This window comes from Pelophylax lessonae (genome assembly GCF_965119305.1).
Source record: "Pelophylax lessonae genome assembly, chromosome: 9".
NCBI lineage: Eukaryota > Metazoa > Chordata > Amphibia > Anura > Ranidae > Pelophylax > Pelophylax lessonae.
The window spans coordinates 248086342-248110974 of record NC_138776.1 but is presented as its reverse complement, the minus strand read 5'-3'; the positions used below and the strand labels follow the sequence as shown (position 1 = coordinate 248110974).

At 46.3% G+C, this 24633-nt stretch overlaps 2 protein-coding genes and 1 long non-coding RNA gene across 3 annotated transcripts in view; 1 reads left to right on the top strand and 2 right to left on the bottom strand.

Annotated features, from left to right (window-relative positions):
• LOC309564357 (uncharacterized protein) overlaps nt 1-24633 on the top strand; it is a 1447080-nt gene that overhangs the window by 300933 nt on the left and 1121514 nt on the right. The gene's annotated exons all lie outside the window — the stretch shown is intronic.
• LOC309563361 (uncharacterized protein) overlaps nt 5170-24633 on the bottom strand; it is a gene marked incomplete at its 5' end in the record, with an annotated part of 123144 nt that continues 103680 nt past the window's right edge. Inside the window, 4 exons of the mRNA XM_082267755.1 lie at nt 5170-6097; nt 9745-9760; nt 12785-12889; nt 14517-14605. Coding sequence (XP_082123881.1) covers nt 5181-6097; nt 9745-9760; nt 12785-12889; nt 14517-14605 — 1127 coding nt within the window. The 3' untranslated portion in view covers nt 5170-5180. The remainder of the gene's footprint in view (nt 6098-9744; nt 9761-12784; nt 12890-14516; nt 14606-24633) is intronic.
• LOC309563024 lies at nt 6047-14662 on the bottom strand. The gene is made up of 3 exons (XR_014225685.1): nt 14517-14662; nt 12785-12889; nt 6047-6097 (listed from the first exon to the last, which is right to left on the bottom strand). It is a non-coding gene; the product is annotated as an uncharacterized lncRNA (long non-coding RNA).

Here is a 24633-nt window from a genome sequence, read left to right as displayed (position 1 = left end):
CGGTTGCCAAGCAGCAATGATAAATAGCGTGCGGGTGCCGCCCTCCACGTACCCCGCTGAAGAAGTCACACCCACTGACGCAACTCGTACGGGGGAGGAGCTGTGACATCACCTGCGACGCTCCGAAGGGATCGCACATCGAGCGCCCAGCCGGCTGTGCTATTTCTGCTTATTTGCTGTTCGTTATGCACTTGGAAAGTGCTATGTTTGTAAGTACGTTATTTTGTATTATGCAATACATTTTTGACCAAACGGAGAGCACTAGATGTCCTTTGTTCCTTCCTCTCCATGGTGGAACTCAACATTATATGAACGGTCGGAGGTTGGAGGCATTGCTGTGCAGATTGGGAGCCCATTCGGTGTTTGATACTACACTGCGCAATGACCCGAGAGGTCTGGTAATTGAGGTGAGAGGCTAGCACATATTCTGGTGATGGAGTCACATATGAAGAGGTGCAATAGTTTCATCCTTTACAGCACGGGTCTCCCTTAATCCTCAAGCTTGGCTTTGTGACATCTAAAGACTCTTCTGTACTCTTATGTATATACAGTATCTGTGATTGGATGGTTCCATAAGGACATTTTCACACCTTACATTTGAGTGTATATATAATATATATTATTATCATTTTATATTGTAGCGCTGCACTCCTTCTGTATTATATCTCTCTGCACTGTCTGACGCCAAAAAAAACCTACTCTCTCCCTGCCTCAATTGCGTGCCTGTCCCTGTCTCATCGCCCGCATAGTGACACTACATGCTGTGGCTGCGCAAGCAGCCTTTATGTAGTGTGGGGCGTGAACTTGGCCCCTGAGCCATGATTGGCTAAAGGCAGCCTGCCTTTAGTCCAGTCATGGGAGAGATCATTTGATTGGCCAAAGCATGAGGTCAGGGTGCATGCTTTGGCCAATCACATAACGCACTGCACGTGCAGCATGCATGCAGTTCATTATGGGACATTCAAATTTCCCGCAAAGAAGCACATTTGTTCGTCATTCGACGAATGATCGAACGACCGATGTTCGAGTCAAACTTAGCCTCGACTCGAACTTGAAGCTCATCCCTAGTCTACATAGAGTCCCGACCTCAATCAGATAGAACACCTTTAGGATGAATTATAGCAGAGACAGCGAGCCAAGCCTTCTATCCCAACATTAGTAACTAACCTCACAAATGCGTTTCTGGAAGAATGGTCAAACATTCCCATAGACACACTCCTAAACCTTGTGGACAGCCTTCCCAGAAGAGTTGAAGCTGTTATAGCTGCAAAGGGTGGGCCAACTCAATATTGAACCCTACGGACTAAGACTGGGATGCCATTAAAGGTCATATGCATGTAAAGGCAAGTGGCCCAATACTTTTGATAATATAGTGTATGTGGCAGCATGGCTTAACAGCCCACTGCTGTACTGTCACCTACAGTATCTCACAAAGTGAGTACACCCCTAAGTGAAAATGTCCAACTGGGGCCCAAAGTGTTCATATTTTGTGTGGCCATTAATATTTTCCAGCACTGCCTTAATCCTCCTGGGCATGGAGTTCGCCAGAGCTTCACAGGTTGCCACTGGAGTCCTCTTCCACTCCTCCATGATGACATCACAGAGCTGGTGGATGTTAGAGACCTTGCGCTCCTCCACCTTCCATTTGAGGATGCCTCACAGATGCTCAATAGGGTTTAGGTCTGGAGACCATTACCTTTACCATCAGCTTCTTAAGCAAGGCAGTGGTCGTTTTGGAGGTGTGTTTTTTATATATATATATATATATATATATATATATATATATATATATATATATATATATATATATATATATATATATATATATATAATCTAAAAAGGTACAGTCATCTGGGCCAGAACCCACAAATGTCACCACTATAAGCCTGTTACCCAATCCACTAAGCTATTGTCTCATGATTGGAATAGATGGCACTTTTATGTTTGATATAGAGCTAAGTGCCTGTAACAAAGCTGTATTAGTTTACAATTATTTTATTTTACTATTTTTTTTTTATATTTAATACAATGTTTAATTATTATTTATTTATTTTTTTTACAATTTGTTGTTTTTTTTTTTTTTACAGGACAGGGAAGACTGCAGTGCTGCAGTTGGGGGGCGGCATAGTGAAATGGGGGCACACGGGGCAAGGGGATCAGAAGCAGGCAGAACAGGGAGGGGGATCTGTGTCGGAGAAGCAGTTACAGGAATGATGCCCTATGTCTGTGTCTCTCCCTGCAGTAGCTGAAAACAGACAGGAGGAGAAACTGGCTTTCAGCTGCTGCCTCACAGGGCTTCCTTTTGTAATTGCCCCTCTTCCCAACCGAACCAATTCCCCCGTGTTGTTGGGGCCCCCTCTGTGTGCCTGGGCCCCCTACAGGAGGACTGGTGCCCCCCCATCAGCGGCCCTGAATGTAGCTAGTATGTGGGGTTGCACACTGGGCTGCCAAGGTGTGTACACATATATATATATAAAAAAAGACATCTTTTCGTCAAGCAAGCAATATATTTTTTATTAAATTTCCATAAGAGAAAATGTACAGAAAATAGGAGAAAAAACATGTAGACATTTAACCACTTGCCGACTATATACAGCGGCGGTCGGCTCCTCCCAGGCAAAGTGACGTACCGGTACGTCACTAGCCTGGGACCGAATAGGGGGCGAGCGCGCGCCTCCGGAGGCGCGCTCCCGCCCCCGCTCGTACCCGAAGAAGCCGGCGCGTGTGACCGGCGGACCCGATGTCCGCTGGTCACTCGCGATCGTCAGGTGGAGAGGGAGAAAGGCAGGCGGCTAATGTAAACAAAGCCGCCTGTCATTCTCCCCTGTGTAAAAGCACAGATCACTCGGTCCTGCTATGTAGGACCAATGATCTCTGCTGTTACACACACAGCCACATCCAATCACAGTTAGAAGCACGCCCCTAGGGATACACTTAACCCCTCCCTCGCCAATAAAGTTAACCCATTCCCTGCCAGTGTCATTTTTACAGTAACAGTGCATATTTATAGCACTGATTACTGTAGTAATGTCACTGGTACCCCCAAAAGTGTCAAAAATGTCAGTCAAGGGTCCGATCTGTCCGCCGCAATGTCGCAGTCCCGCAAAAAAAATCGTAGATCGCCGCCATTACTCGTTAAAAGAAAAAACAATAAAAATGACAAAAAACTTTCCCTTTTTTAGTAAAGGCAATAACTTTTGCACAAACCAATCAAAATACGCTTTTTGCGATTTTTTTTTACCAAACATATGTAGCAGAAAAGAAATTGGCCTAAAATGTTAAAAAATTTGGATTTTTAAATTTTTTGGGGGGAATTTCATATAAAAAAATGTGAAAAATATTGTTATTTTTTCAGAATTGTTGCTCTTTTTTTGTTTATAGCGCAAAAAATAAAAATAGGTCAGGTGATCAAATACCCCCAAAAGAAAGCTCTGTTTGTGGGAAAAAAAGGACGTCAATTTCATTTGGGTACAGCGTCGCACGACCGCGCAATTGTCCGTTAAAGTCACGCAGTGCCGAATCGCAAAATAGGCCCTGGTCTTCGAGCAGCCAAATCCTCCGGGGCTTAAGTGGTTAAGGGGGGAAATCCTTCCGGTCCAGAAGTGGTTAAGTGACAGGCATAGGCGTGCACAGGGGGTGTGTCAGGTGTGCCTGGGCACATCCTAATCACTACGTGTAGTGCTGATTCCCCCTACTGCCCAGGTTTTCCCCCCATGTTGGCCCCCCTATCCTGCAGTGCTGCTGGCTTCCCTCCTCTCCTCTCCCCCAGCTGCTGTGGGGGATGTTTCAGTATGGAGATAAACCTACATGTTCGCCAGCACACCATGGATCTTACACAGCAGTCCAAAGGAACTTTTTATTGTAAAGGGATCACATCAAGATAAATGCAACGTTTCAGAGTCACGCAGGACCCCTTCATCAGGCATGTATGGAGAACGCAGGAAGGGGCTAGTAAATGTTATTTACTGCCCCCTTCCTTTTCTCAATGAACACACTCACTCACTGTGTTCATTTATAACTGAAGAATAGTAAACTGTGTATACTATGCTTCAATTTGTGAATGAACAGGAAGCCACTCAGCCCAGAGCACGTCCCATTTCTTCACTGCCCTGTGCACTTGAGGCTTTGGGGTGCACACCCTAATTCAATAGGCTGCACACACCTATGGTGACAGGGATGGGAGCAGTGCCATCTTAAGAGCATTAAAGGGCCCCGGGCAATGCAGTGCACTGCCCCCCCCCCCCCCTACACAATCACCGATGAGAAAAAAATTAAAATGATCAATAAGGCGATATTTATTGGTACAGCAGTGCCAGGCTAATGACAGCTTCCAAGTTGGACGGCTGGGCCCGGTGAACACACACACAGACGGGGGTCAGACTCAACTGTGCTGTGTGTGCCTGCTCCCGTGAAGGCTGACAGGCTTTCCTGCAGTTGTGGGCTCCCCGCCCATGGCCCAACAGCAGCGCAGGGCTGACCTGCTAAGTTCGCCGGTGGGATACACACGGGAATCGGGACTAACGCTTGGCTGGGTTGCTGGGCAGGTGGGGCCCCCGGACAAGTGGGGCCCCAGGGCAACTGCCCAGCATGCCCATTCGGTAAGATGGCCCTGGATGGGAGAACTTCTGCTGTAGGAGCATATGCCTTATAGAGGTAAACTCTTAATGGAAAAAATATGTTTGTTTTGTAAAAGTTGTTATCTGTAGCCACTAAGGTGACCATTATAAGCGGTGTTGGATACAGGGCCGGTGCTACCACTAGGCAAACTAGGCAGCCGCCTAGGGTGCACTGCCACATAGGGTGCTGCCATGGCCAGTGCCACATTCCTTTCCTGTCACCTCCTCATCCCCGGTGGATGTCACCTCTAGAGAGGGGGACAGTGTGTACAGGAAGGGGGGGGGGTGTAGGGTTAAAGGGGGGCAGTGTGTAAGTGTGTAAAGGAAGGGGGGTGTAGGGTTAAAGGGGGGCATCATGTGCAGGAAGGGGGGCAATGTGTTCAGTTTTTTTTTTTGGGGGGGGGGGGTTGCAGGTAGCTGTTCTTGCCTAGGGCGCAAAATAGTCTAGCACCGGCCCTGGTTGGATGTGACCTCTCTTTACCAGCAGGAGACACGGTGAAGCTGTGAACATCACATCCATAGAGTCCTTGATTTTCCATAAAACTCAAATAAGTGTGGGAAACGTTAGCTGCCACATGCCGAACCAAGAACCTCTTGCCCCCTGTGGAAAATCATATGTGATGAAAGAGATGTTTTTCTTGTAAACCTTTTCCCACACGCCGAACAGGAGAACGGCTTCTCTCCCGTGTGTGATCTCTGGTGTGTGGTGAGGCTTCCTTTCCGGGTAAAAGATTTCCCACACTCAGAACAGGAAAATGGCCGATTGCTCAGGTGAATTATTTGGTGTGCAACCAGACTTGGCCTTTTGGTGAAGCTCTTCCCACACTCCGAACACGAGAACGGCCTCTCCCCGGTGTGAGTTCTCTGATGTAACATAAGAGTTACTCTTTGGCTAAAACTCCTTCCACATTCGGTGCAGGAAAACGGTTTCTCCGCCGTGTGCGTTCTCTGATGTAACGTCAGCTGTTGCCTCTGGGTAAAACATTTCCCGCACTCAGAACACACGTACGGCCTGACAGAGGTGTGAATCCTCTGGTGCGCAATAAGACTTCCACTTTGGGAAAAACGCTTCCCACACTCCGAGCAGGAAAATGGCTTCTCCCCCGTGTGAACTCTTTGGTGGATCTCCAGAAGCGACTTTTGAGCGAAGCATTTTCCGCATTCAGGACAGGGAAGGGCCTTCTGAGATCTGTGATACCTCTGGTGTTTAGCGAACTTTGACTTCTGCCTGAAGGTCTTCCCACACTCCAGACAGGAAAACGGCTTCTCGTCTGGGTGAGATCTCTGGTGTACCATGAGTTTCCCTCTCGACGTAAAACTTTTCCCACACTCAGAACATGGAAACATTTTAAGTGACTGATCAGGAAAACATTTTGTGTGAGAATTTGGATTAAAGGGATTATCTTTTGAAGGGCGATCGGATGCAGTCAGGTTGTCCTTTATGCAGCACCGAGTTGAGTTATCCCTTTGGTATTGTCCATCTGGAGAAAAAAATTTAAAACAAATCATAAGAATGTAGAAAAAGAAGTGTTTTTACTCCCAATTGATCACCCCACCTGAAGACTATACACCCCCACCCCCCCTTTATTCGGACCTTGAACAGAACTTTTTCCCCAGCCCAACATAAGCGTATTATTCGCTTCGCATTAAAGCAGGGGTGGGAACCTTTTTTCTGCCGAGGGCCATTTGGGCATTTTTAAAATCATTCGGGGGCCATACAAAATCCTCAACTTAAAAATGTGCCTGTTATATTTGGTCAAACATTTAATTAACTCCCCCCTAATGTGATGGCTGCAACTGCTTCTCTTTGGTGAGGTGTGTGATGTTAGCTGGTATTGATGATGTTGCCACTGGCAACTGGTTTTCCAGGTTTGCCCCCCTTAATGCAGAGTGATTAGTGCCCCAATCAATGCAGAGTGATGAGTGCCCCCCATCAATGCAGAGTGATGAGTGCCCCCCATCAATGCAGAGTGACGAGTGCCCCCCATCAATGCAGAGTGACGAGTGCCCCCCATCAATGCAGAGTGATGAGTGCCCCAATCAATGCAGAGTGACAAGTGCCCCAATCAATGCAGAGTGACGAGTGCCCCAATCAATGCAGAGTGATGAGTGCCCCCCATCAATGCAGAGTGACGAGTGCCCCCAATCAATGCAGAGTGACGAGTGCCCCCCATCAATGCAGAGTGATGAATGCCCCCCATCAATGCAGAGTGATGAGTGCCCCAATCAATGCAGAGTGACGAGTGCCCCAATCAATGCAGAGTGATGAGTGCCCCAATCAATGCAGAGTGATGAGTGCCCCCCATCAATGCAAAGTGATGAGTGCCCCCCATCAATGCAGAGTGATGAGTGCCCCAATCAATGCAGAGTGATGAAAGCCCCAATCAATGCAGAGTGACGAGTGCCCCAATCAATGCAGAGTGACGAGTGCCCCCCATCAATGCAGAGTGATGAATGCCCCCCATCAATGCAGAGTGATGAGTGCCCCAATCAATGCAGAGTGACGAGTGCCCCAATCAATGCAGAGTGATGAGTGCCCCCCATCAATGCAGAGTGACGAGTGCCCCCCATCAATGCAGAGTGATGAGTGCCCCAATCAATGCAGAGTGACGAGTGCCCCAATCAATGCAGAGTGATGAGTGCCCCCCATCAATGCAGAGTGACGAGTGTCCCCCATAAATGCAGAGTGACGAGTGCCCCCCATCAATGCAGAGTGCATGGGGATTAGAGAGCCTCCTGATTACACACAGAGCAGGGCTCTTCTACTTACCCGGCACGGGCGTTCTCATACGAAGTCACGCCTCCTGGACCGACTCCTATAATAGACGTCACCATTTTGCTGTTTATCATAGGTAGGAGGCGTGACTTTGTATCACAGCGGCCGCGCCAAATAAGCAGAGGAACGCGCTCTGTGTGTAATCAGGAGGCGCTCCCTCTCCCCCTCTCTGTCAGAGAAACGGCCATGCTGCAACTGGCAACTCCGCCAGTACTTCCAATGGCCGCAATGGACTCAGGCCATAGACTCATTGTCAGTGAAATGGCTGTGCTGCAACTGGCAACTTTGCCAGTACTTCCCATTGCTGCAATGGACTCAGGCCATAGACTAATTCACTGGCCTATAAAAGGACTCTGCTCAGCCCATCAGATTGCTGGATTGTCTTCAGCTCTTCCTGTTTCCTGAGCATTGCTACTTCCTGGATTCCTGTTTGACCCGGCTTGTTCCTGACCTGTCTGCTCTCTCTCCTGGCTTTGACCCACGGCTTCATCTGACCCTTCGATCCTGCTCCAGTGTTTGACCCTCGGCTTGTGTGACCATCCTTGCTCTTTTGTCCTCTGCCTGACTTCTAGTGTACCGATCCCGGCTTGCTCAACGGACTTGCTTCTGCTCAAACCCCTTATCTTGGCGACCTGTTTGGACTGATACCTGTGTATGACCCTCGGCCTGGCTTTTACCTGCACATTGCTTGATTCCCTGGAAGCCCTGCAAGTTGTTCCGGATATTGTGAACCTTTACCGGCACTCCACAAGCATCCAGTGCTCCTTGGGACGCGTCACCTCCTGTCCCACTTCCAGAGGTGATTCGCACCGAGCTGCAAGGGAAGCCCTCTCAGCATTTCGGCCTCTACCAAGAAGTGATCTGACACTCCCCTTCCCCTCTGCAGGCAGCCCAATGGCAGGGCGGGATCAGATGGCTTTGGGGGCCGTATACGGCCCGCGGGCCATAGGTTCCCCACCCCTGCATTAAAGGATAACTCCACTTTCGTGAGGAAAATAAAATAGCAAATAAAGAGAAAACAATATAGTGTATACAATTACGACACAAATCATACTGTAATTGAATGTTATTAAAAATGACCTTTCCTTTTCGATCTGCATCTGTTGTAATTTTCTGAAAATGCAATACAATATGGCCGCCTGGAGCTGTTCTGTACACAGAATGTATACTGACCACACCCCCAGAAACATAATTTCCTGCTTGTGTGATTGGCCCACCAATTTTCCCAGAAGTCTGCCTAAGATACAAATCAGATTTCTGGCATCCCCTCCAACAAAATGTCATTTTTGGTGAGATACTCCCAATAGGAACACGTCTAAAGGGATGCAGGCCCAGCAGATTTCCTCATTAGTGCTCTGCAGCTGCCACAGCTGATAGATAATTATGAAACCACTCCCATTTGAACCACTCAGCACAGAGGAGCAAACAATGATTTCTTCAGAATAACAAAAGCTAGGAATCTGCAACAAAGTTTGTTAAAATCCAATGCGGTGGCGGCTGGTGCTCCATCAGTCGGGGGGGAGGGGGAGGTTGCAGACGAACCTCCCTCCCAACCCAGCCCGCATCACCATATTCCCCCCCCCCCCGTGCCAGTTTACTTACCTTGCTCCGTGGGACTGACAGGCTGCGGTGGCTTCCCCCTCAGTCTCCATGTTCCCTCTCAGCGGCCGTCTCCTCCCTCCTTCTTGGCCAATAGGATGCCTTCTCCTTTCAGCCAATCAGGAAACAGGTCTCAGGACCCGCTTCCTGATTGGCCGGGAGGAGAATCAGTGTGGCAATAGCGAATAAATAGCAAATAAGGAGAAAACAATATAGCGTATACAATTACGACACAAATCATATTGTAATTGAATGTTATTAAAAATTACCTTTCCTTTTCAATCTGCATCTGATGTAATTTTCTGAAAATGTAATGCAATATGGCCGCCTGGCGCTGTTCTGTACACAGAATGTATACTGACCACACCCCTAGAAACATCATTTCCTGCTTGTGTGATTGGCTCACCAATTTTCCCAGAAGTCTGCACTAAGATACAAGTAAGATTTCTGCCAATAGCGAATATTCATTCGCTATTGTCACACAACTGGGTGGGCTCAGGGTGCAGTGCTCTGCGCCCCGAGCCCACCCTTTCTTGAAGCCTATTAGAGCCTCTGGTTCTAATCACGTGCTTAAAAAAAAAAAAAAAACCTCCATTGGAATCCATGTGTCCGACGCCCTGCATGTAGATTAGGGGGCCAGACACATGGATAGGGGAGGCGGCGCCCCTGCGCCCCCAATGGACGGCCGCCACTGCTGCACTGTACAGAGATCACCCAGAGGGGAATGTTTTTTTCTCAACAAAATGGAGTTACGCTTTAAGTCATCTATCTGCACGCGGATTCAAGAAAATTATTTTAAAATCCTTATGAGGTGGTACCGCACGCCAATGGTGCTCCATAAATACTTCCCTACTGTGTCCGACCGCTGCTGGAGATGCCAGGAGAGGGAGACTCTACTACATATTTTCTGGCCCTGCCCAAAACCAGAACACTTCTGGAAAGCAGTGTGTAGAATCTTACAAAATATACTGGTTACAATCTGCTGGAGGACCCGGCCTTCTTCCTCCTACATGTCTTGGATATCCTCAAGAAAACATACAAAAAATAAATTCTACACCACTTTCTTAACCACTTCTGGACCGGAAAGTTTTACCCCACTCACACTTATGCGACGCGATTTTACAGCGCGATTTTGACTCGACTTTGCCGCGATTTTGAAAGCAATGGCTATGGCTATGGCTCAAAACGCAATCAAATCGTGGCAAAGTAGTGCAGGAACTACTTTGAAGTCGGTGCGACTTTAAAACGCACTGATATGAATGGGGCTCATTGAAAATAATGGAAAACGACTTGTCATGCGATTTTGTGGTCCAAAATCGCGGGACAAGTCGCACTAGTGTGAAAGGGGCCTTAATGACCAGGCCATTTTTTGCGATTCGGCACTGCAATACTTTAACTGATAATTGCGCGGTCGTGCGTCGCTGTACCCAAATAATCCCATCAGACATTCAGTGACTTTTTCCACCTTGCTACTTTCATATGACACCAACTTATATCCTTCTGGATCATAACAAGTTGATATATACAACACAACGTTCTCTTTTTGGATTGATCACTGGGATCCTTGTGGGGATCTTTGGTCGGGCGTAGCCATTTCTGCTGTGCAACTACACTGTGCTGTTTTTACAGCCCCCTTTGTTTTTTTCATTGTTCCCATTTCTGCTGGAGTATTCTATACTCCCTCTTTTGAGCAGAGAGAGATTATGATCTGGTCAGGAGCACAGTAGTCCTTTTGGATGCAGGTTTACACCTGCTTGTCTTTAACCACTTGCCAACTGCCGCACGACTATCTACGTCGGCAGTCAGCCCCTCACAGGCAAAGCGACGTAGGTCTACGTTGCTAGCCTGTAAGGGTTTTGGGAGCGAGCGCGCGCCGCTGGATGCGCGCTCCCGCTCGGTCACGGACCCCCCCTCGCATGTGCCCGGCGGACCCGATGTCCGCCGGGCACTCGCGATCGTCTGTGACAGCGGGAGAAAGGCAGGCGGCTAATGTAAACAAAGCCGCCTGTCATTCTCCCTTGTGTAAGAATGGAGATCAGACGGTTCTACTATGTAGGACCGTTGATCTCTGTTCGTACACATCAAGCCACAGCCAATCACAGTTAGAATCACGCCCCTAGGGACACACTTAACCCCTCCCTCTCAAAAAAAAGTTAACCCCTTCACTGCCAGTGTAATTTTTACAGTAACAGTGCATATGTATAGCATATGATTACTGTAGTAATGTCACTGGAAACCCCAAAAGTGTCAAAAATATCAGTCAAGGGTCCGATCTGTCCGCCGCAATGTCGCAGTCCCGCAAAAAAAATTGCAGATCGCCGCCATTACGCGTTAAAAAAAAAAGCAACAAAAATGACAAAAATCTTTCCCTTTGTTAGTAAACGCAATAACTTTTGCGCAAACCAATCAAAATACGCTTTTTGCAATTTATTTTACCAAACATATGGTAAAAAAAAAAATTGGCCTAAAATGTTAAAAAAATGTGATTTTTAAATTTATTCTTGGGGGATTTCATATATAAAAATGTGAAAAATATTGTTATTTTTGCAAAATTGACGCTCTTTTTTTGTTTATAGCGCATGATCAAAAAAATCGCACAGGTGATCAAATACCACCAAAAGAAAGCTCCGTTTGTGGGAAAAAAAGGACGCCAAATTAGTTTAGGTACAGCGTCGCACGACTGCGCAATTGTCCGTTAAAGTCACGCAGTGCCAAATCGCAAAATAGGCCCTGGTCAGGAAGGGGGTAAAATCTTCCGGGGCTTAAGTGGTTAATATTGTTGGCCTCACCCGTCAAAGACTGCCTTATGTGTCTGAGATTGATTCCTATTTTGACCGTTGAAAAAGGCGATTGTCCGAAACGCGGCTGGTCGTCTTTGGAACTCTCAGCCACCTGCAGTTCTAGTGACGTATTACATGGCCACATGTTCTTTTAAGATGTTTGTCGGTATATCTTTTGATTGAAAAATTAAATTTTTTACATACTTTTCTGTATAATACTAATAAATTTGTTGAAATACATTTACTACTCAAGGTTTGGTTATTGCCTATAAAGTCCCTTATCCAAGGGGAATTTTCTTCTTTTTTGTTCCATAACCTAGGGATGTTGGCAATACCCACTTTAATCACTGGACCCTAATATATATTGTCCAAATAAAATTGATGTCCTTTTTTTTCCCACAAATAGAGCTTTCTTTTGGTGGTATTTGATCACCTCTGTAAAAAATTTTTTTGTGCTTTAAAAAAAAAAAAAAAAAAAAACAATATTGTTCACATTCTGCTATATAACATTCCCAATAAAAAAAAAAAAATGTATAACTCAAAAAAAATAAACTGTTAGATGGGCACCCTTATGATCACAACATACAGGGATATACAATGTATTATTGACATAAAGCTCACACACCCACACAGGCTGAATTGGATGGACTGGTGTCTTTTTTTCAACCTAAGTGACTATATAACAGTGATGGCGGACCTTGGCACCCCAGATGTTTTGGAACTATATTTCCCATGATGCTCAACTACACTGCAGAGTGCACGAGCATCATGGGAAATGTAGTTCCAAAACATCTGGGGTGCCAAGGTTCGCCATCACTGCGTATATAACAATAGGAATAAATACTCCGCCCTTGCAGAACTGAGGAGCTTTCCGTAAGAACAAACGATCTAAACCCTTAGAACTTGAAAAAAAACCAAAGTTCCAATCAGCATATATTCCTGGCCCACTCGGGACTTTGGAATAAATACCCCGCCCCTGCAGAACTTGAATGTATTAAATATTTATCACTCACCTGTGCTGATCTCTGGAGAGATTTCCTCCTCCTGTACAGCTCATCGCTGCTCACATCTGTCTCTTCTGCTTCTTCTTTGATTAGAACTTTGATCATATCTTCATCCTAAATAAAACACATGGATAAAAAAAGTGGCTTATAGAAATGAAGACTAAACAGACTGTCACCAAACTTGGACCAGAAGCGCCAAATTCACCGTGGAAAAGAAGGTAGCTGAGATTTTAACCACGTAAATGTACGGCACTCGTCTGGGAGGAGCTAGGGGGCGAGCGCGCGCCGCCGGCGGCGCACACACGCTTATCAGCGGAGAAGCCAGTGCGGGTGTCAGGCGGCTCTGATTGCCGCCTGACACCGGCGATCTCTCCCCACTGACAGAGAAGGACGGACGGCTGATGTAAACACAGCCGTCCGTCCTTCTCCCGCGGATGATCCCAGACACCATGCGATCCTTCTATATATTTTATTTTTATTTATTTCAGGTTCTTATATAGCGCTGTCAATTTACGCAGCGCTTTACATATACATTGCACATTCACATATAGGATCACATGTCTCTATGGTCATCTCACAAGCCCAACCCCCCCCCCACAGTTAGAATCACTCCCCTAGGCTTACATTTAACCCCTTGATCACCAATAGTATTAAAATATTAAATCCCTGCCAATGGCATTATTACAGTAACAGGGCATATTTTTAGCACTGATTACTGTAGTAATGTCACTGGTCCCCCCAAAAGTGTCAAAAATGTCAGTCAGGGGTCCGATCTGTCCGCCGAACTGTCCCTGTCCCGCAAAAAAAATTGCAGATCGCCGCCATTACTAGTAAAAAAAAAACAAAACAATAAAAATGACAAATATTTCCCGTAGTTAGACGCAATAACTTTTGCGCAGACCAATCAAAATACGCTTATTGCGGGGTTTTTTTTACCAAAAATATGTAGCAGAAAACAAATTGGCCTAAAATGTTGAAAATTTTTGATTTTAAATTTTTTTTTTGGGAATCTTCTATAGCAGAATGTGAAAAATATAATTTTTTTTTGCAAAATTGTCGCTCTTTTTTTGTTGATAGCGCAAAAAAATAAAAATCCCACAGGTGATCAAATACCACCAAAAGAAAGTTCTGTTTGCGGGGAAAAAAGGGCGTCAATTTTATTTGGGTACAGCGTTGCACGACGGCGCAATTGTCCGTTAAAGTAACGCAGTGCCGAATCGCAAAATAGGGCCTGGTCAGGAATGGGGGTAAAATCTTCCGGTCTTAAAGTGGATAAAAATACGCTCATTGAGAATTTTTCTGTCAAAGACATGTAGCTAAATACATTTTGGCCTAAATATATGACAAAAATTGAATATATTGGATATTTTTTAACTGTCAAAGTAGAAAAATATTATTTTTTCAAAATTGTCGCTTTTTTTTATTAATGAAAAGCGCACAGGTGATCAAATATCACCAAAAGAAAGCTCTGTTTGTGGGAAAAGAAGGACGTAAATTTTGTTTGGGTACGGCGTTGCATAACCGCGCAATTGTCAGTTAAAGTCGCACAGTGCCGAATCGCAAAAAGTGGCCTGGACGTAAAGCAGGAAAATCCTACGGTGGTAAAGTGGTTAAAGGGATAAAAAAAGTGAAAAGTGCATGCATTGCAAACGTGTGCAAAATAGGTTTGATTACATTTTGTCTTAACATATCCTTTTATATCCTCAATCCCATATCCTTTTATATCCTCAATCCCATCTACCTGAGGACTCTCCTCATCTTCCTGTGTGGAATCCTGGGAATATAAAGGATGAGGACATCTCTCTGGTGTATTTCTGTTGCTGGATCCAACTGCAGGCAATGCATAAATAGTGTTAGAAAAAGTATAAAGCTATAATGTTAAATAACTTTAGTAGTCTATAGGGTTCAAGGTTTAAGAGTGTGTATATGGGAATGTTTGACCATTCTTCCAGAAGCACATTTGTGAGGCCAGGCACTGATGTTGGACGAGAAGGCCTGGCTCACAGTCTCCGCTCTAATTTATCCCAAAGGAGTTCTATTGGGTTGAGGTCAGGACAATGTGCAGGTCAGTCAAGTTCCTCCACCCCAAACTCGCTCATCCATGTCTTTATGGACCTTGCTTTGTGCACTGGTGCGCAGTCATGTTGGAACAGGAAGGGGCCATCCCCAAACTGTTCCCAGAATGTTGGGAGCATAAAATTGTCCAAAATGTCTTCATATGCTGGTGCCATAAGGGTTCCCTTCACTGGAACTAAGGGGCCAAGCCCTACCCCTGAAAAACAACCCCACACCATAATACCCCCCCCCCCCCCTACCAAATGATTTGGACCAGTGCACAAAGCAAGGTCCATAAAGACATGGATGAGTGAGTTTGGGGTGGAGGAACATGACTGGCCTGCACAGAGTCCTGACCTCAACCCGATAGAACACCTTTGAGATGATCTACGGTATCTGCATTCCTCAGCACATAGCACTTTAAGGTTTTATGTTGCGGCACCTCGGCCCCTATAGGTCCAAAGGACAAAAACGCACAGTGCACTTTCTATGATAAATTGTATTTGGAATTTTATACCATTTTTGGCTTATCTCTCACTCTGAACGCACATTGCAATTTCTATTACCTTTTGACATTGATGTCATTTTTAATGTGGTAGCACATTAAAAATGACATCAAACTCTGCACTTTACTATTCACATACTACCTTTGGGATGAATTAGAGCGGAGACTGCGAGCCAGGCCTTCTCGTCCAACATCAGTGTCTGACCTCACAAATGCACTGCTGGCGCGATCCCACTCCCACTAGGCAGCTGGGAGACCAATCCAGGGGGGCCAGCGGCCGCTATTGCCGCCGGGCACTCACGATCGCTCCCCCCTAAGAGAGAAGAACGGCCGACTGTTGCAAACACAGCTGACCGTTCTTCTCTCTGGAATAATCACAGAGCTCATGTGATCCTTCTATATAGGAACACAGGTCTCTATGGTCATTCCACAAGCCCATCCCCCCACAGTTAAAAAACACTCCCCTAGGCTCACACTTAACCCTTTGATCACCCCTAGGTTAACCCCTTCCCTGCCCAGGGGCGATCAAAGGGTTGAATGTGAGCCTAGGGGGTGTTTTCTAAATGTGGGGGGATGGGCTTGTGGAATCAACACAGAGACCTGTGTTACTAAATAGGAGGATCACAGGAGCTCTGTCCTGATTCCTGAGAGAACAACGGACTGCTGTGTTTACAACAGCAGACAGGCGTTCTCTCTCCACGGGCAGTGATTGCGGGTGTCCCCCATGAGTCATTTTTATTTATTATCAGTAATGGCGGTGATCAGCGATTTTTAGCGGGACTGCAACATTGCGGCGGACAGATCGGACCCCTAACTGGCATTTCTGACACTTTTGGGGGTACCAGTGACATTACTACAGTAATCAGTGCTAAAAATATGCACTGTTACTGTAATAATGACATGGGCAGGGAAGGGGTTAACACCAGGGGCGATCAAAGGGTTAAATGTGAGCTTAGGGGGTGTTTTCTAACTGTGGGTGGGATGGGCTTGTGAAATCAACACAGAGACCTGTGTTACTAAATAGGAGGATCACAGGAGCTCTGTTTTGATAGCTGAGAGAACAACGGTCTGCTGTGTTTACAACAGCAGACCACCGTTCTCTCTTCACGGGGAGCGATCGCGGGTGTCCGGCGGCCCCGTGGATCGGCTTCCCCTCTGGCGAGTACGGCGATTCACGGGAACCTGTCGACCTGCCGCCGTATATAGGCTTCGGCTGGTCGGCAAGTAAATAATTTTTTCCTTTTCCAAAAAATTACAATTTCAAAAAACTCACCACGTCTCTTAATAAATACCTTGGACTATCTACTTTCCCAAAAAGCGGTAATTTGGGGAGTATTTGTATTGTCTTGGCCTCAAAAAATTAGATAGGTCGCCAGTTCATCGAGATCAATTTTCAAATATATACTATATTGCCAAAAGTATTGGGACACACATGAACTTGAATGGCATCCCAGTCTTAGTCCGTAGGGTTCAATATTGAGCTGGCAGCTCCCTCTCCTCTCACCGGCACCGACATTGCAACTGTGGGCACCCGGCTGTGACAGCTTGCTGCTTTACAGCTGGGTGAGTACTGCACGTGTGCGAGTCGTGCTGCAAATCCTGAATAGTCGGGCGATCTTCCGGGACCTGTGACGTGTCCCTGAAGATTGCAGGGAGGGGTGGGGGAGGAGAACTTTCGCTTCCATCGCCTAGGCAGTCCGAGCCAAAGTGGGAGCAGGTATGTGATGGGACTCACCGTCACTGGGAGTGAAAGACAGATACTTAATGGTTTGGATTGCTTCAAGTGGGACAGTAATATTTGTCAGCAATATCTCTCAAGGAATGTGAAGATTTGATCCCACTTTATACTGTGAGACCTATAGCCTGTTGCCATGAAGTCTGACTCCTGTTGCCATGAAGTCTGACTCCTAAATAATCATAGCAATACGTAGATGTGTATTCCATGTACTTCAATGTAGGAGATGGACAGACTGTCATTGGCAGTCTCGTCCTATTGTCTGTTTTGAGGTGGAATGTGGATTGTGTTAAGTCTGCCTGTCCCATTGTTAAATGTTAATGAGCCCACATTGTTCTGTCCAGATGGCTAGATAACTAGTTCCGGTTAATTCTGTTTCTGTATACAATTTCATCTGCATATGATAATGTAATCAGGCAACCCTTGACCTGTGTGTGGTAATATGTTCAGGAGGGGGGGAGGTCCATGCTGTATATCAATTCTGTGTGACTGTTCAATAAAGAGTGATTCCAGTACAAGCTAAGTTGTTGGCTAGCTTTGTATGAGGGTGGCTGGGAAAATCTGGTATATATGTTCAAGACTGCAAGGAAGCCGTATACTGACGGAAGACCACAAACACAGTGTGGGTCGGAGGTTCCGTTACAAGGTACCGGTCAAAACTAGGTACCCACTTCTCCCCGCCCCCCCCAAAAAAAATGACATGCCAAATGTGGTATAGGAGGGGGGAGGAGTGCTTAGATCAGAACTTCACCTTTTGGGTGGAGCTCCGCTTTAAACATGACACTGATCTTTTAAACCTAGAAAAAAAAAACTATGTCCAATTCTTCCACGAAAGACTGGATATGTCTATGGAAGAAGTATAATACCATCACAAAAATATGACGCATCACATACAGTGCATCAGGAAGTATTCACAGCACTTCACTTTTTCCACTTTTTTATATTATGTTACAGCCTTATTCCAGAATAGATTAAATTCTTTTTTTTACTCAAAATTCTACAAACAATACCCCATAATGACAACATGTAAGAAGTTGGTTTGAAATCTTTGCAAATGTATTAAAAATAAAAACAAAAAAGTCCCATGTACATAAGTATTCGCACCCTTTGCCATGTCAAAATTGAGCTCAGGTGCATCCTGTTTCCACCGATCATCCTTAAAATGTTTCTACAGCTTGATTGGAGTCCACCTGTGGTAAGTTCAGTTGATTGGACATGATTTGGAAAGGCACACACCTGTCTATATAAGGTCAGACAGTTAACAGTGCACGTCAGAGCACAAACCAAGCCATGAAGTCCAAGGAATTGTCTGTAGACCTCCGAGACAGGATTGTATCGAGGCACAGATCTGGGGAAGGGTACAGAAAAAATGTTATAGCATTGAAGGTCCCAATGAGCACAGTGGCCTCCATCATCTGTAAATGAAAGAAGTTTGGAAGCACTAGGACCCTTCCTACAGCGGGTCACCTGGCCAAACTGAGCAAACAGTGAAGAAGAGCCTTAGTCAGGGAGGTGACCAAGAACCAGATGGTCACTCTGACAGAGCTTCAGCATTTCTCTATGGAGAAAGGAGAACATTCCAGAAGAACAACCACAGGGCCGGTGCTACCAGTAAGGCCACCTAGGCAGCCGCCTAGGGCGCACCTTAGCAGGGGGCGCCGGTGGAGCCTGACCCAAGGTAAGTGACCTACCATAAGTCAGTGAAGGGTTTTTAACCAGTAGCGGCCACCCCTGCCATTAGGGGCGCCGTCCCCCCCTATCCATGCGTCTGACCCTCTAATCTACATGCAGGGCACTGGATACATGGATTCCAATGAGGGTTTTTTTTTTCTTCTATGAAGCACGTGATTAGAGCCAGAGGCTCTACTAGGCTTCAAAAAAGGGGGGGCTCGGGGCGCAGAACCCACCCAGTTGTGTGACAATAGCAAATTAATATTTGCTATTACCACACTGATTCTCCTCCTGGCCAATCAGGAAGCGGGCCCTAGGTCCTGTTTCCCAATTGGCCAAAGGAGATGGCATCCATTCCTACTGGTGGTGGAGGAGGGAGGAGATGGCTGCTGAGAGGGGACATGGAGGAGGCTGAGGGGAAAGCCGTCGCCGTCTGGAGGAACAAGGAAAGTGAACTGGCGCCCAGAGGGGGGGGGGGAATATGGTGTGGACTGGACTCTGGAGTGATGGGGGGGTCCGAGGCCAGGTCCATCTGCCGCCCCCCCCCCCCGACCCGACCGATGGAGCACTAGCCACCACTGGTTTTAACCCCTTCAGCAACTTGGGATGGGGGGTGGGAGAGCATATGGGGGGGTGGCAGCAATTTTTATTACCATCTCTGCAGTACTCCACCAATCAGGCCTGTATGGTAGAGTGGCCAGACGGAAGCCACTCCTCAGTAAAAGGCACATGACAGCCCGCCTGGAGTTTGCCACAAAGGCAACTGAAGGACTCTCAGACCATGAGAAACAAAATTCTGCGGTCAGATGAAACAAAGATTGAACTCTTTGGCCTGAAGGACAAGCGTCATGTCTGGAGGAAACCAGGCACCGCTCATCACCTGGTCAATACCATCCCTACCGTGAAGCATGGTGGTGGCAGCATCATGCTGTGGGGATGTTTTTCAGTGGCAGTAACTGGGAGACTAGTCAGGATTGAGGGAAAGATGAATGTATCAATGTACAGAGAGATCCTTGATGAAAACCTGCTCCAGAGCGCTCTGGATCTCAGGCTGGGGCGAAGGTTCATTTTCCAACAGCACACAGCTAAGATAACAAAGGAGTGGCTACGGGACAACTCTGTGAATGTCCTTGAGTGGCCCAGCCAGAGCCCAGACTTGAACCCGATTGGACATCTCTAGATAAATCTGAAAATGGCTGTGCACTGGCGCTCCTCATTAAACCGGATGAAGCTTGGGAGGTCCTGCAAAGAAGAATGGGAGAAACTGCCCAAAAATAGGTGTGCCAAGCTTGTAGCATTATACTCAAAAATACTTGAGGCTGTAATTGGTGCCAAAGGTGCTTCAACAAAGTATTGAGCAAAGGCTGTGAATACTTATGTACATGGGATTTTTTCTGTTTTTTATTTTTAATAAATTTGCAAAGATTTCAAATAAAATGTCTTTCACATTGTCATTATGGGATATTATTTGTAGAATTTTGAGGAAAAAATGAATTCAATCCATTGTGGAATAAGGCTGTAACATAACAAAATGTGGAAAAAGTAAAGCACTGCGAATACTTTCCGGATGCACTGTAAATAAGGAAAACACAGATAGAAAAACGTGAAGAATCCAAAAAAAATGAAAACGATTCTCATAACAAGAAGAATTCCATCATCTTTTCTGGATTTAATATTTGCAACTTGCCTGTGCCGATCTCTACAGAAAGTTCCTCGTCTTTAATCTTCACATGTCCTTCCTTCTCAACACTGACATCCATATGAGCAGCTCTGGTGTCTCTGGTGTCTGTGAATAAAGATGAGAGTGAAGCCCCCTGTACTGAGATGTATGAGAGACCCCAGAGAGAGTGTGTGTGTGAGGGGAGACTGGTCACGTCTCTTGGCTGGTAACACACAATGACATGATGTGAGGAGGAGAGCCGGAGTCTAATAGAGGCTGATGGCTCCTGACCCCCCCACTGGGCACATACTGTCCCCCCATTACTGTCTACTGACAGAGGAGGGGGGGGGGAAGAGATTGTTGTAGTGACTGAACAAGGAGAATCTGGTACTCTTCTCTGGATTGAGACTGCATTCACATCTGAGGGACGCAACGCGTTTGGCACCAAAGTATCTTATGAACCTTTCCTTTGGCACTGAGCCAAATGCGTTTTTGCAGGTTTTTGTGGGGTTCCATTAGGTGCCATAAAAAAATAGGAGATTGTTGTAGTGACTGAACAAGAAGAATCTGGTACTCTTCTCTGGATTGAGACTGCATTCACATATGAGAGACGCAACGCGTTTGGCACCAAAGTATCTTATGTACCTTTCTTTTGGCACTGAGCCAAATGCGTTTTTGCCGGTTTTTGTGGGGTTCCATTAGGTGCCATCAAAAAATAAGCGATTGTTGTAGTGACTGAACAAGGAGAATCTGGAACTCTTCTCTGGATTGAGACTGCATTCACATCTGAGGGACGCAACGCGTTTGGCACCAAAGTATCTTATGAACCTTTCCTTTGGCACTGAGCCAAATGCGTTTTTGCAGGTTTTTGTGGGGTTCCATTAGGTGCCATAAAAAAATAAGAGATTGTTGTAGTGACTGTACAAGGAGAATCTGGGACTCTTCTCTGGATTTACTGTTTATTACTCACCTGTGCTGATCTCTGGAGGGATTTCATTTTCCTCATCACTGCTCATAAATATCTCGTCATCTTCAACTTTAATAACATTCACCCCATCAATCTAGAGAGCAATCATTTATAAAATCAGAAGAGTAATAGTTAAAGTGGAACTTCCCACTCTCAATCAACATGAACTATTTTTTTCCCTATGCTACTAGCATTAAAAATAGATAGGAAAGTAGATCATATTTACTTGTTTTAAACTTTATTTTTTATTACATTTCTTTAGTTACTTCCTGGTTTCCATGCCTAGGCAAACCCTAACTTCTAGGAGAGAAGTTAGGGTTCTCAGCTCAGCCTATGCCTGAGCTAAGGGCAGATGGATTCCAAAAGTAAATGACACATGAATCATCTGCCCTTACTCAAGATGGTCACAACCAGAATTGCTAAGCAGTGGCGGCTGGTGCTCCATTGGCGGGGGGGGGGGGGGGGGTGAGGGGTGTGGAAGACAGACCACACCATACCCCCCCCAGACCACACCAGCTCGCACACCATACCACCCCCCCCCCCCCCTCCCCGTTGCTGGCTCACTCACCTGGACTGATGTGGAGAGCAGGCAGTGACGGCGGCTTCCCCTGCTTCTCCTCCCTCCTCCTCCTTGGACAATAGCATAGCCTCTCCTTTCGGCCAATCAGGAAATGGGTCTCGCTTCCTGATTGGCTAGGAGGAGAATCAGTGTGATAATAGTAAATATTAATTTGCTATTGTCACACAACTGGGTGGGCTCAGGGCGCAGTGCTCTGTGCCCCGAGCCCACCCTTTTCTGAAGCCTATTAGAGCCTCTGGCTCTAATCACATGCTTAAAAAAAAAAAAAAAACATTGGAATTAATGTGTCCGGCACCCTGCATGTAGATTAGGGGGCAGGACGCATGGATAGGGGGGGCGACGTCCCTGCGCCCACAATGCACCAGCCACCAATGATGCTAAGGGAGTGTTTTAAAATGATTTCTGAGCAAAATAAAGCATGGGGACACGGATGGATGAGAATGATTGCTTTGAATAATACAAATCAATTACATAGTTTGTGAGGTTGAAAAAAGCCACCAGTCCATCCAGTTCAACCTATGGTGAGTTTGTTTGCCAGGGCCCCTGATAGAGGGGGGGCCCACCAGTCCTCCTGTGGAGGGCCCAGGCACACAGACGGGCCCCAACAGTACGGGGAATCAGTGCGGATGGGCGGAGGGGCAGTTACAGAAGATAGTCCTGTGCAGCTCTCTGCAGCAGCTGAAAGTCAGTTTCTTCCCCTCTTGCCAGCTTTCAGCTGCTGCAGGGAGAGACACAGACACACGGCATTGTTCCTGTAGTTGCCTCTCTGACACTGATCTCCCTTCCTGTTCTGCCTGCTTCTAATTCCCCCCCCCCTCCCCGTGTGCCCCCCTTTCCCTGCCTTGTAAAAAAAAAATAACAAATTGTAAAAAACAAAATGTAAATGAAACTTTGTAATAAATCATTTTAAAAAATTGTAAAATTAAAATAATTGGAAAAATGTTTAACATTTAAAAAAAAAATTGTAAAACAAAATTTAAAAAGGGCTAAGAGCCGGTTCACACTGCCACGACCATAAAGTCGCCCCATGTCAGAGCGACTTTTCACCGCGACTTTACCGCGATTTTACCGTGACTTTACCGTGACTTGTGAATTATTTTGCAGGACTTATATGACAGACGACTTTGTGTTGTGCCAATCAGAATAGGATGTGTTGTGACCTAATTCCCCTTTTCTGTTTTTTTACTAATTTCCTCATTGCCCACCAGTGCCACGTATCAGTGCCATGAATCAGTGTCCACCAGTGCCACATATTAGTGCCATGAATCAGTGTCCACCAGTGCCAAGTATCAGTGCCACATATCAGTGCCACGAATCAGTGTCCACCAGTGCCAAGTATCAGTGCCACGTATCAGTGCCACGTATCAGTGTCCACCAGTGCCACGTATCAGTGCCACGTATCATTGTCCACCAGTGCCACCTATCAGTGCCACGAATCAGTGTCCACCAGTGCCACGAATCAGTGTCCACCAGTGCCACATATCAGTGCCACGAATCAGTGTCCACCAGTGCCAAGTATCAGTGCCACGTATCAGTGCCACGAATCAGTGTCCACCAGTGCCACGTATCAGTGTCCACCAGTGCCACATATCAGTGCCACGAATCAGTGTCCACCAGTGCCACGTATCAGTGCCACGTATCAGTGCCACGTATCAGTGTCCACCAGTGCCACCTATCAGTGCCACGTATCAGTGTCCACCAGTGCCACGAATCAGTGTCCACCAGTGCCACATATCAGTGCCACGAATCAGTGTCCACCAGTGCCAAGTATCAGTGCCACGTATCAGAGCCACGTATCAGTGCCACGAATCAGTGTCCACCAGTGCCACGTATCAGTGTCCACCAGTGCCACATATCAGTGTCCACCAGTGCCAAGTAACAGTGCCACGTATCAGTGTCCACCAGTGCCACATATTAGTGCCACGTATCAGTGTCCACCAGTGCCACCTATCAGTGTCACCTATCAGTGCTACGAATCAGTGTCCACCAGTGCCACGAATCAGTGTCCACCAGTGCCACGAATCAGTGCCACGTATCAGTGCCACGTATCAGTGCCATGAATCAGTGTCCACCAGTGCCACTTATCTGTGTCCACCAGTGCCACTCACACAGACCAAGCAGAGATAATGGAATATATATACCATTATATATATATATAAATAATGGTATATATATTCCATTATAGGCATGGCTGCAATGTGGGGAATGCCTGGCTAATCTCTTTCTTCTTCCTGGAAAGTCTGATAACAAGTCGCTTCAATTAAGATAAGGAGGCGACTCCCATTGAAGTATATGGGACAGTCGGATCACAGGTCGCCTCAAAGTAGTACAGGACCCTTTTCTGAAGTCGGAGCGACTTCAGTAGTGCCAATTAAGACGGCACTGATTAATTAACATTGCTTTTGTTAAGCTACCTGGGGCGACCTGGGGCAACACAAGTTGCCTCACAAGTCGCGCTAGTGTGAATGGGCTCTAATTCACACAGGTTCTCTGTTATGTTTGTGTCCACTAATATTGATTTTAGTGTATTTTTAGTGAAAATATTGTGTTGATATATTCGGGGGGGGGGGGGGCCTGCAAAGTAGACGTTACGGGGCCCAATGATTTCTAACAGTAGCCCTGCTGCTTGCTGTCAATAGTACATTGTTGTCATCGTTAAGGTGCCCTTCTAATAGTTTTTTGAAA